This window comes from Cetorhinus maximus, chromosome 23 (assembly GCF_964194155.1).
Source record: "Cetorhinus maximus chromosome 23, sCetMax3.hap1.1, whole genome shotgun sequence".
In the NCBI taxonomy this organism is placed as follows: domain Eukaryota; kingdom Metazoa; phylum Chordata; class Chondrichthyes; order Lamniformes; family Cetorhinidae; genus Cetorhinus; species Cetorhinus maximus.
In genome coordinates, this window is record NC_135901.1 from 24,648,210 (window position 1) to 24,661,035 (window position 12,826).

Here is a 12,826-nt window from a genome sequence, read left to right on the forward strand (position 1 = left end):
CCATTCAGCCCATCATGTCTGCACCAGTTCTCCAAATGAGGATTATGACTTAGTGCCATTCTTCTGCCTTTTCCCCGTGCTCTTGTGCATTGTTTTTATTCAAATAGTCATCTAATGCCCTCTTGAATGCCTCGATTGAATGTGCCTCCACCACATTTCCAGGCAGTGCATTCCAGACTCGAACCACTCACTGTGTGAAAAAATTTCTCCCAATGTCAAACATACGAACAGAGATCAGGAGGAGGCTATTCGGCCTCTAGAGTCTGCTCTGCCATTTAATAAGATCATGTCTGATCTGATAGTAACCTCAAATCTGCATCCTACCTACCCCCAATAACGTATCACCCCCGTGCTTGCCAAGAATCTATCCACCTCTGCCTTAAATATATTCAAAGACTCCGCTTCCACTACCTTTTCAGGAAGAAAGTTCCAAAAACTCACAACCCTCTGAGAGAAAAAAAAAATCGCCTCATCTCCGTTTTAAATGGCGGCCCCTTATTTTTAAACAGTGACCCCTAGTTCTAGATTCTCCTGCATGAGGAAACACCCTTTCCACATGCACCCTGTCAAGAACCCTCAGGATCTTATATGTTTCAATCAAGTTGCCTCCTACTCTTCTAAACTCCAGCGGATACAAGCCTAGCCCGTCCAACCTTTCCTCATAAGACAACCCGCCCATTCCAGGTATTAACCTGGTAAACCTTCTATGAAATGCTTCCAACGAATTTATATCCTTCCTTAAATAAGGTGACCAATATTGTAAACAGTACTCCAGATGTACTCACTAGTGCTCATTTCACATTAGCTTATTTTGCAAATCACTTTAAATCTGAGCAAAGACTTGGAAAACCATCTCATTAAAATAAGTGATATATATGGTTACTGTTTATAATTGTGACTGGGGTCACATTCGAGGTACATGCAGCTGGCACCTCCCAGGTTTATTAACAAACGCCCTCCAGGCCTATTTCATCCCAAGAATCTTGACCTCTGCCTCAACCTTTACCATCCCTGTATGCTCAGCTCACACTGCCCAACAACCAACCACTCCTGCACTGGGGACAGGGTTTCAATTATATCAAGATGGAACAATCAGCCTCTCCAACACTGGGGAACTGCATTTCCTTCATATCATAGAATCATGCAATGGTTAAAGCACAGAAGACAAGCATTTGACAAATCATGTCTGTGCCAACTCTGCAAGAGTAGCTCATCTTTGGCCAGTAGAATTGCAAATGTTTTCTCTTCAGATAATTGTCCAATTCTCTATTGAACCTGGCTCCACCGCATTCTCAGGCAGTGCATTCCAGGTCCCATCCACAACATAAAACAATGTTTCCTCATGTCACCAATGCTTCTTTTTCAATCACCTTAAATGAGTGCCCTCTGGTCCGATTTTTATCTCAAATATGACTTGCTAGAACAAACCTCTATTGCAGATCCATAGTGCAAATGTGGTAAATGCCTTTACTATTAAGAAATGTTTACTAAACTTATTAGAGTTATTTGTGATATTTGTGTCTTCCATCTGGCTTCTCCCTGTCAACATTCTCCACCTCAGATCTCAGGAACCTTCTTCCTTTGGTAGCTTCAAATATTATCTCCTGATCAGTGCAAACGTTCCCATTCTATTTTTGTCTTCTTATAATCTGTCTTGGAATTCTCTTAAGCAAGCAGATCATCAATATAAGGTGAATTGGCATCATCTGTAATACTAGCAGGAAAGTAGTGGCTGCAATTATTCAAGGATGTTGTCCTGTATTGTAGACTATCTCCCACCAGGGCTGATCACCAGGGTGGCAATAGACTGTTCAATGTTATTGTTTTGTTTTTGTTTCTCTCCCAGACTTTGTTCAATATGAATTTAAGGTTAAAATAATGGGGATTGGATGGTCAAAACTGTTTGCAGTCCCTGCAGGGTAATATTCACTTGACATTCTGAAGCATTGTGGCCCTTCTCCCCAGTATCAGTCGAGTTTGTTGGTATGAGGACAAATGTTGTCGACCTGATTGGACAGGAAGTATGTCCCCATGTATGTGGGTGCGCGCGTGTGTGTCTGTGTGTGTGAGTGCTGCGTAAAACCTGACATACAGGTTTTGATATCATTGTTCAATATAGAAAACATAGGTCGTTTAAAAACTTTAATACTTATTCACCTTATCTCATCAATACAAGAGATCGTATTTGAGATCAATTGTTTCTTTATAGTTGTTCTGAATGATGAGAGTATAACTTTCTCCCTAACCTATCCTAACCCTCCTGCCAGTTCATTTATTGAAACCAGGGACTCTTCTTGTTCTAATGGTGACATTCCCTGTCTGCCCAGTTATCCCTTGAAGTCAGTCCTTGAATTGTGTGTCCATTGTTTCATCATGTTCCCAATTTTCACGAACAAATGTTGAAATGTTTGCTCCACACCCACAGGGTTTCATCTGTTTAAAGCCACAAACAGAAAGCTCCAGTTTTCTCCTGGAGTTTGAGACAAATCAGCTTTCAAAATGATGCAGAGTTTCAGCCAATGAGGGAGATCTGGGTTCAGCCTCGCCCCTCACTCACTCCGATTGGATGGAGGACCAGCCGCTCACTTGGTCCTCCAGTGTCATCCCTTTTTCCTATTGGTCTGGAACTGCCGTCAATCAGCTGGGCATTGTGAGCTGGAGCATGCTCATATAAATATAAAAACAAAAAACTACTGCGGATGCTGGAAATCCAAAACAAAAACGCATCCGCCCTCACGCCTTCTCCTCCCTCCCAGAAACATGATAGGGTCCCCCTTGTCCTCACTTATCACCCCACCAGCCTCCGCATTCAAAGGATCATCCTCCGCCATTTCCGCCAACTCCAGCATTATGCCACCACCAAACACATCTTCCCTTCACCCCCCCTGGTGGCATTCCATAGGGATCATTCTCTCCGGGACACCCTGGTCCACTCCTCCATCAGCCCCTACTCCTCAACCCCCACCTATGGCACCTCCCCATGCAAATGCAAAATATGCAACACCTGCCCCTTCACTTCCTCTCTCCTCACCGTCCAAGGGCCCAAACACTCCTTTCAAGTGAAGCAGCATTTCATTTGCATTTCCCCCAACTTAGTCTACTGCATTCATTGCTCCCAATGCGGTCTCCTCTACATTGGAGAGACCAAACGTAAACTGGGCAACCGCTTTGCAGAATACCAGCGGTCTGTCCGCAAGAAAGACCCAAACCTCCCTGTCGCTTGCCATTTTAACACTCCACCCTGTTCTCTTGCCCACATGTCTGTCCTTGGCTTGCTGCATTGTTCCAGTGAAGCCCAACGCAAACTGGAGGAACAGCACCTCATCTTCTGACTAGGCACTTTACAGCCTTCTGGACTGAATATTGAATTCAACAACTTTAGATCTTGAACTCCCTCGTCCATCCCCACCCCTTTCCGTTTCTTCCCCCTCCCTTTTGTTTTTTCTAATAATTTACATAGATTTTTCTTTTCCCACCTATTTCCATTATTTTTAAATCTATACCTGTAATGCCCTGTCAGTCTTTCCACCCCACCCCCACTACAGCTGTACCTTGAGTGTCCTGCCATCCATTCTTAATTAGCACATTCTCTTAGATAATATCACCACCTTCAACACCTCTTTGTTCCTGTATCTGTGATATCTTTTGATTATCTGCTCCTATCACTGTTCGCTTGTGCCTACAACCCCGCCCCCCAACTTCTCTCTCTTACCCCGCCACCCCCTCTTAAACCAGCTTATATTTCACCCCTCTCCTAATTTTACTCAGTTCTGTTGAAGGGTCATGAGGACTCGAAACGTCAAATCTTTTCTTCTCCGCCGATGCTGCCAGACCTGCTGAGTTTTTCAAGGTAATTCTGTTTTTGTTTTGGAGCAATGAGGGAGTTCCGGGTTCAGCCCCGCCCCTCACTCACTCCGATTGGATGGAGGACCATCCGCGCCCACTTGGTCCTCCAGTGTCATCCCTTTTTCCTATTGGTCTGGAATTGCCGTCAATCAGCCGGGCATTGTGAGCTGGAGCATGCTCAGCAGGAATGCTGCTGCGTACCGGTGCGCAGGCGCCGCGCTGAAAGTGTCTGGTGCATGCGCAGTCCGAGTGGTGTCTTGTTTGCGGAGATTTTTTTTCGATTCTGGAGGCGGCGGCTGGACGGGGAGGATTTGGAAACACTTTGTGGATCCGCAAACCCTGAGGAATAATTCTCAGCTCCTGGTTTGCAGCTGCGGGGCTTCTCCCTCCCGGGAACAGGCCCAGGTTAACGGCAACAAAAACAGAATTACCTGGAAAAACTCAGCAGGTCTGGCAGCATCGGTGGAGAAGAAATCAGTTAACGTTTCGAGTCCTCAAGACCCTTCAGCAGAACTGAGTATAGTTAGAAGAAAGGTGAAATATAAGCTGGTCTAAGGTGGGGGGCGGGGGGGGGGGAGAGAGAAGTTGAGGGTGGGGTGATTGTGGGGATAAGCAAGCAGTGATAGGAGCAGATAATCAAAAGATGTCACAGACAAAAGGATCAAAGAGGTGTTGAAGGTGGTGATATTATCTAAGAAAAGTGCTAATTAAGAATGGAAGGCAGGATACTCAAGGTACAGCTCTAGTGGGGGTGGGGTGGAAAGACTAACAAAGTTTTAGTTTTAGATTTAAAAATAATGGAAATAGGTGGGAAAAGAAGAATCTATATAAATTATTGAAAAAAAAGGGGGGGAGGGGAGAGAAACGGGGTGGGGATGGGGGGAGGGGGAGTTTACAATCTAAAGTTGTTGAATTCAATATTCAGCCCGGAAGGCTGTAAAGTGCCTAGTCGGAAGATGAGGTGCTGTTCCTCCAGTTTGCGCTGGGCTTCACTGGAACAATGCAGCAAGCCAAGGACAGACATGTGGGCAAGAGAACAGGGTGGAGTGTTAAAATGGCAAGCGACAGGGAGGTTTGGGTCTTTCTTGTGGACAGACCGCAGGTGTTCTGCAAAGCGGTCGCCCAGTTTGCATTTGGTCTCTCCAATGTAGAGGAGACCGCATTGGGAGCAACAAATGAAGTAGACTGAGTTAGGGGAAATGCAAGTGAAATGCTGTTTCACCTCTCTCCTAACTATACTCAGTTCTGCCGAAGGGTCGTGAGGACTCGAAACATTAACTGATTTCTTCTCCACCGATGCTGCCAGACCTGCTGAGTTTTTCCAGGTAATTCTGTTTTTGTTTTGGATTTCCAGCATCCGCAGTAGCTTTTAGCTTTTTGTTTTTATCTCCAGGTTAACGGCCGCCATCCTGGGTCAGCGAGTGGAGGATGGTTCACATCAGAGGATGGGGGAGGGGGACAATAAATAAGAGGTTACACTTTGGGCTCAAATCAATTTGGAATCTGAACTGTGGGAAGGAAGGAAACCCTGGGAGGTGGGCGGGGAGGATTCAGAAACACCCGCTGGAGGCCCCAAACCCCCAATAAGACTCATTGATTTTATTGTCAGTCTGCAGACAGGAGCTGGAGAACTGAACCCAGGCAGAGGAGAGGGAGGGAGAAAACTGGGAGTGGAGGAAAGAAATGGTGAGATGGGTTTGGATTTCAGGCCAGGGAGGAGGGAGAGTGTGTAGGATGGGGATGTACAGCTTTCTGTACAGCTCTCTCACTTTTTTTCTGTTTTAAATCAATTTAACAGGGTATTAGAAGGAGAGGATTTGTCGTCAGAAAACGCAAACAAACATCACTTCATTCATCCGGCCTGTCGAGACACAAGCGCAGTCACACCGTGGGGAAACCATGGAAATGTGGAGACTGTGGGAAGGAATTCAATTACCCATCTGAATTGGAAACTCATTGACACAGTCACACCGGAGAGAGGCCATTCACATGCTCCGTGTGTGGCAAGGGATTCACTGCCTTATTTGGTCTCCAGTCACACCTGTGAATTCATACTGAGGAGAAGCCATTCAGCTGCACTTTCTGTGGAAAGAAGTTCAGCCAATCATCTGCCCTCACTGTACACCGGCGAGGTCACACTGGCGAGAGGCGATTCACCTGTTTTGTGTGTGGGAAAAGATTCACTCAGTCATCACTACTGCTGAAACACCAGCGAGTTCACACTGGAGAGAGGCCGTTCACCTGCTCTGTGTGTGGGAAGAGATTTTCTCAGTCATCCCAACTGCACATCTGGGGCTGAACCATGATCATTCTGATCATTTAGGTTTGTTTCTGCTGATGTTTGATGTTATTCAGGGAAGATGGTGGCGTAGTGGTAATGTCAGTAGACTAATAATCCAGAGGTTCAGGCTAATCCTCTGGGAACATGGGTTCAAATCCCGCCACAACAGCTGGAGGAATTTAAAATCAATTAATAAATCTGGAATATAAAGCTAGTCTCAGGAATGGTCACCATGAAACCATCATCAGTTGTTGTAAAAACCCATCTGGTTCACTAATATCCTTTAAGGAAATCTGCCATCCTAACTGGTCTGGCTGCATTGTGACTCCAGACCGACAGCAATGTGCTTTTCTCTTAACTGCCCTCTGCAATGGCTCTGCAAGGCACTCAGTTCAAGGACAATTAAAGATGGGCAACAAATGCTCAAACAGACATGTCCAAGGCCCAGCTGGTTGTGGCCCCTGAGGCATTTTCATCCGGCCTGCCACATCGTTGGAGTCAACCGTCCAAGACTTCCCAGACTGAATTTTGACAAATGCTCAGAGAATCTGCTCATCCAATCATAAACGTTTTTCTCCATGCAATGGCTGTTGATAGGCTCACCAGTGGCTGGCTATGTGGGGCGGGAACGGCCTGTGATTGGTCAAGCATTATGTCATCATTTGCCATGAAAGTTTTTAAAATAGCTATTTCTGGCCGGGGTACTCAGAGCAACAGGTAAGTTCACCAGGGGGTGGGTGCTTGGAGCCAGGGGGGAGGGCAGTGGCAGTGCTCAGAGCGGGGGGTGATCAGAGCTGGGGGCAGGGTCTTTGAGCTATGGGAGCCAGGGTGCTTGGAGCTATGGGGGCCGGGGTGCTCAGAGCTGGGGCGAGGGGCGGAGGTGCTCGGAGCCGGGGGGGCGTTGGGTGGGGGGGTGGGGGGTGGCGGGAGGATGGTGCTCAGAGCTGGGGTAGGGTTAAATCTTGGAGGGGTGGTGCTTGGAGCTAGCAGACTGGGGGAGGGTGTGCCTCGGCCCCAGCCTCCAACTCGGTCCTGAACACCACCCTGACCCCACCCCCACCCCACCCGGACCCCCACCTCGGCCCAACCCCAGCCTCCAGAGCCCGGGACCTCATGAGGCCTCGGCGACCTAAATTTCAATTTGCTCAGAGCTGGCAGGATTGGGGGGGTGGGGGGGTGGTTCTTGGGGTTGGGGCGGCGTGTGCTCAGAGCTGGTGGGCTCAAGGAGTTGGGAGCTTGGAGCTGGCGGGATCAGCGGGGTGTCGGTGCTTGGAGCTGGCGGGCTCGGGGGGTGGTTGGGTGCTTGGAGCTGGCGGGCTCGGGAGAGGGAGTTTGGGTGCTTGGAGCTGGCGGGCTCGATGGGTGGTTGGGTGCTTGGAGCTGGCGGGCTCGGGGGAGGGAGTTTGGGTGCTTGGAGCTTGCGGGCTCGGGTGGGGGGTGACCTCTGTTTCGACCTTGACAGCCACCGACTTCTGGCGGCCTCAACTTTAATTTTCACCGGTGGGGGCAGGGTGCTCGGAGGTGGTAGCGCCGGACACTTGAGGTGGCCCCCATTTTATTTTCACCCGTTCCCGGAGCGGGTGGAGCCGGCCCTCAGGTGGCCTCACCGTGAATTTGAGCAGGGCTGAGCTGGGCCCTGTTACCCCTTGTGGAGGGAAGGGCAGAGCAGGGCAACAGGGCAGTACTAAACGGGGTGAGCTCCAGGGGAGGGGGTGGTGGGTGGTACAAAGGCAGGCATTGAGTTCCTGTGCATGGGGAAAACATGGGCAGAGACCTCACTGAATCAGTGCTGAATGGGCGGAGCAGAGAGCGCTGTAAGGCCTAAAACATGCACTTCAGCCCCCGCCCCCCAACCCCGAGGGAGAGAAAATCTGAAACGTGGGCCTCCGAGCGAAAAAGGTTGGACAAGCCTGTTCTAAAAGAATAAAGAAAAATAATGTTGTTCATCCTTACAACTGGGCTGGAGCTTAATATTCTGGATTGACAGCTGATTGTGTTCTCGGGGCTGCAGTGTCCCTTTGAGAATCATTGTCTTGGGACATCTCCAATTGGAAAATGCTGATTAATTCTTCCTGACAATTCTTACTGACTTGCACATTACACAGAGTGACACCTCCATTATCCACTAGAATGAAGGGGAATAGGAATTGGTGGAGAACCGAGAGTCCCCAAATGTTACCCCTCCCGCCTGGTACAGAAATCCCCTCGTCATGGGAATGGAGACAAGTCCAACTGAAGTAACCAGACATTGCGTCTGTTTCAGCTAAACAGAATAAGTGACAGCCATTCACTGACTCATTTCTCAGGGCAATGCCCTGACCAATCAGTGTCAAGCTGCCTGGTTTAAATTTCAAACAATGCTTGGCAATTAACTGTCAGTCACCATCAGCGGTGCATTCTCCATGGCAACGCCACTTGCCAACCAATTAATACTCTCTTCATATATATAGTAAATTGTTGTTTTCTCCCTTATGTTGGTATTCTTGCGAGTGTCCTGATGAGTGCAAGACAAAAAACGTAGACATCTCTTTTTTTCAGCAATAGCTTCAGTATGTTATGCACAGTATGTAATCAAAAAATTAGGGGAATGAGCTCTCGTGTAGAAATAACTAGTTTAACTAGAAAGCAGAATTGTGAGAAATGAATAAAGATATTTCCTTCTCAAAGAAGGGGGGCTGTAAGAAATGGTACCTTTAAGACTATTACAGAATTATTATCGAATCAGCAGAGATTACATGAGACTGTCTGACACAAGGTTGTTACTTTTCTCTCTCTCACTTTGAAAAAATAGTTCTTAACAGCCAGAGCCAGGGAAAAACAAAGATAACAGCCAAGGAGAATCTCGACAAGTGTCTGGCAGGAGTTAACAGATGGCACCAAGCACGAGATAAGCTGCAAAATGACCTTGAGGTAAAGTGATGGACAGGGGGAGGTGACACCATGGTTACCTTGCCTCTGGTCACTGGCCAGATAGGGATTGAACAAGTGATTGACATGGGATAAACTACCAGCCCCTAGAAATAAAGTATATTAACGGGTGCTCAGAGGGAAAGAGGGCAGTCCTCATCGCCAGAAACATTCCTAACTTCCTAACCCCTCGGTCAGTTCGAGAAGACAGAACAAAAGAGAAAGCAGCTACAAACATCGAACAAGAGACTGCTGTCAAAACCACTCTCACCTGTCACAGGTCAGATGTAATTTTATGTCCATGTAGTTTGTGCATCATATTTAATCTATGATTCTTCTTAATAAGCTACTTAATAATTAATAAACAATGTTTTGGATAATCTGCAACTTCCGAACCTTAATCTTACAGAGGTGAGGATTAAGGAGACTAGGGGGGTGGGGGGAAGGGAGAGCACTTCAAAAGGAAGTAAATTTGTGTTGGAGATGTTTAAAAGACTCGACACACTCCGTGTTTAACAGAAAACTGATTTATTTGACTTTTGCTGCGGGACACACAGTAAGTCCAGTGTCTGAAAGTGATTAACAGGCTGGGTTTTGTGTTTATCCATCCCGGCTGTGTGACCAATACCTTCTCTGGACCCCAAGGCTCGGCGAGACACTCTGGAAGGTATGGGGAGCTGGGACTTGTTCATGAGAGTAACCGAAGGTATGAGAACTAAAATCATTGAAAGTTAGAAAGGAGAAAAGGCCCAAAAAGCAGTCAGTGGAGAATTTAAGGACCCAACGCTCTGTGTTTCAAACAACATTAATATCTTGAGATCTGTCAAATGAATTAAACTTCAGCCCAGCTACAGGGCTATTAACATCAGCCCAACTGTCAGGATGAACCTGCTTCAGTCCTGGATGTGATTAACAGCTGTGATAACAGCAGAATCCAACCCCTGCATTCAGTTGTGAACACGCTGGTGTCTCATTAAGTGGGATGAATGAGTGAATCCATTCCCACACATGGAGCAGGTGAAAGGCCTCTCCTCAGTGTGAATTCGCTGGTGTCTCAGCAGAACACCTGGGGTTTTAAAAGTCTTCTCACATTCTGAACATTTGAAAGGTCTGTTATCAGTGTGAACAAGTTGATGTGAATTGAGGTGAGCTCGCCGAGTGAATCCTTTCATGCACACAGAGCAGGTGAACAACCTTTCCCCATTGTGAACCTGCTGGTGTGTCAGTAGGTGGGATGAACGGGTCAATCCCTTCCCACATACGGAGCAAGTGAATGGCCTCTCCCCTGCGTGAATGCGCTGGTGCATCAGCAGATCCCTTGTGGTTTTAAAGTTCTTCTCATAGTCAGAACATTGGAAAGGTTTCCGATCAGAGTGAACTCACTGGTGCAGGTTGAGGTTGGTCAAACAAATAAATCCCTTCTGGCAGATGGAATAGATAAACGGCCTCTCCTCAGTGTGAACTCGCCGGTGTCTCAGCAGGTTACCTGTGGTTTTAAAGCTCTTCCCACATTCAGAACATTGGAAAGGTCTGATATCAGTGTGAACAAGTTGGTGTGAACTGAGGTGAGATAGTCGAGTGAATCCCTTCCCACACACGGGGAAGGTGAGTGCCCTCTCCCTGGTGTGAACTTGTTGGTGTTTTATGAGGTTCAGTGATTGTCTAAACACTTTCCCGCAATGAGAACAACTGAACTGTCTCAGTGTGAACAAACTGGTGCTTGACCAGGTCGTCTCATCTTTTAAAGCTCTTCTCACAATCAGAGCAGTTAAACAGCCTCTCATCAATGTGCACCAGCTGGTGTCTCAGCAGCTGGGACAGAAAATTGAATCTCTTCCCACACACAGAGCAGGTTAACGGGTTCTTCCCGGTGTGAGTCCTCTGGTGTATATGTAAGCTGGAAGATAATGTGAATCCCTCCCCACACACCGAGCAGGTGAACGGCCTCTCCCCGGTGTGACTGCGTCGATGAATCTCCAGCTGCGATGGGTAATTGAATCCCTTCCCGCAGTCCTCACATTTCCATAGTTTCTCCACAGTGTCCGTGTCCTTAAGTCTTTCCAGGATGGACAATCAGTTGAAGCCTCATTCACACACAGAACACGTGTACGGCTTCTCCACACTGCGAATGGTTCTGTTTGTGTTTAGGCTGTGTAACTGGTTAAAGCTCATTCCACAATCAGTGCACTGGAACACTCTCACTCGGGTGTGTGTGTGTGTGTCTCGGTGATTCTCCCAGTTGTTTCCAATCTTTCCCTACAGTCAGAACAGACAAACATTTCTCCTTCCACATTCAAAAGCCGATGATGTTCAGGTCTTGATGAAATGAGTCATTCTGTCAGATCCTGATGTGATTTTTGGTTTGAGTTACCGATCTGCAAATCCTCCCCTTCTAAAGCCCTGTAAAAGGAGATTACAATAATCATCACTGTCAGTCCAGGACAGAAATTCACAACTGACAATTCTAGTTCCTATGGAACATTTTTTTCTCCCTTATTCCCCCAAAGCTGTAAATCCCCATCCCACATACTCTCCCTTCTTCCAGGGCTAAAATCTAAATAAAATGTTGGATAATTCTTTCTGTATTCTTTTAACAATTCCGATAGAGACAGCAACATGTTCGATAATTCACATCATTCATGACTCGTGACAAAACATTACGCAATCAAACATCTGAATGTGTGTTCCCTTGCTAAAATGTGGGAAAAACGCTGTCTGGACTTCAGTAGAAAACACCAGAATCCCACCTCCCATTCACATGGAAGTAAATGCAATGGAGTGCAGGAGAAAAGATACCATTCTGCAAATAAGCTATGGGACAAATACACTACAAGACAGCCCAATCACCTACTGTATAAAACTCAAATAGGATGTAAATGATTGAGAATTTAATGAATTCAAGCTGACAACATTTAATCAAAGGACTTTAATAGAAAATGCAGTAAACCTTTCATTTCTATTCTATAGATTAAGGAGTCCTCCATTTTGTAACATATTGAAATGACTTGTATGCTGAAATCATAATTGTGCAATCCTTAGATTGATTTGTATTTTAATATTGTCTATAACTATGTCATGAATGATGATTACTTGTTTTATTTGTATCATCATCACAATTCAATGCCTGGCACTGTGATGACTTTTCTATAAACCAATTATCTATCGAACCAAATCAATTATCTATTAATCTGAATCACCCTGACCGACCACACAGAATAACAGACGTTAACCTTGTGTCTAGAACTTACTGTGTTGAGATTTAATAAGGTGGTTTCTCCACACCTCCCAGGGTTTCCATCCTTCTTTCTCTCTCTCTGTCTAACTAAGTTAAACTCAGTCTTTTGTCCCATTTTGGTTTCTGGTTTTTTTCATGCCCAATGTCACCTTGAGGGCATGTTTTACAAGGAGCCATTTCTTAATAGTTTCCACAGATCAGAGTCCTCATTTGATTTGAGCCCAAAGTGTAACCTCTTATTTATTGTCCCCCCCTTCCCCATCCTCTGATGTGAACCATCCTCCACTCGCTGACCCAGGATGGCGGCCATTAACCTGGGCCTGTTCCCGGGAGGGAGAAGCCCCGCAGCTGCAAGCCAGGAGCTGACAATTATTCCTCAGGGTTTGTGGATCCACAAAGTGTTTCCAAATCCTCCCCATCCAGCCGCCGGCTCCATCTCTCCCTCAGCCGGCTGCAGAAGCGACAAACAAGTGGCTCTCCGTGGTCATGAATGACGCTGCACATGCTCCAAATGTGGGGGGGGGGGGGGCACTGAGCCTGCGCACTGGTCTCCTGTG

General features: G+C 46.7%; 4 protein-coding genes across 4 annotated transcripts in view; all 4 read right to left on the reverse strand.

The window, feature by feature from the left end:
• Positions 1-12,826, reverse strand: part of LOC144697259 (uncharacterized) — a 488,548-nt gene that overhangs the window by 221,970 nt on the left and 253,752 nt on the right. The window lies entirely within an intron of this gene.
• LOC144697322 (uncharacterized) overlaps positions 1-12,826 on the reverse strand; it is a 166,914-nt gene that overhangs the window by 58,129 nt on the left and 95,959 nt on the right. The gene's annotated exons all lie outside the window — the stretch shown is intronic.
• Positions 1-12,826, reverse strand: part of LOC144697208 (uncharacterized) — a 274,466-nt gene that overhangs the window by 5,898 nt on the left and 255,742 nt on the right. The gene's annotated exons all lie outside the window — the stretch shown is intronic.
• Positions 9,555-12,826, reverse strand: part of LOC144697341 (uncharacterized) — a 77,803-nt gene continuing 74,531 nt past the window's right edge. The window contains exon 2 of the mRNA XM_078569330.1: positions 9,555-10,664. Within this exon, the coding sequence (XP_078425456.1) occupies positions 9,982-10,341 (360 nt within the window). The 5' untranslated portion in view covers positions 10,342-10,664 and the 3' untranslated portion in view covers positions 9,555-9,981. The remainder of the gene's footprint in view (positions 10,665-12,826) is intronic.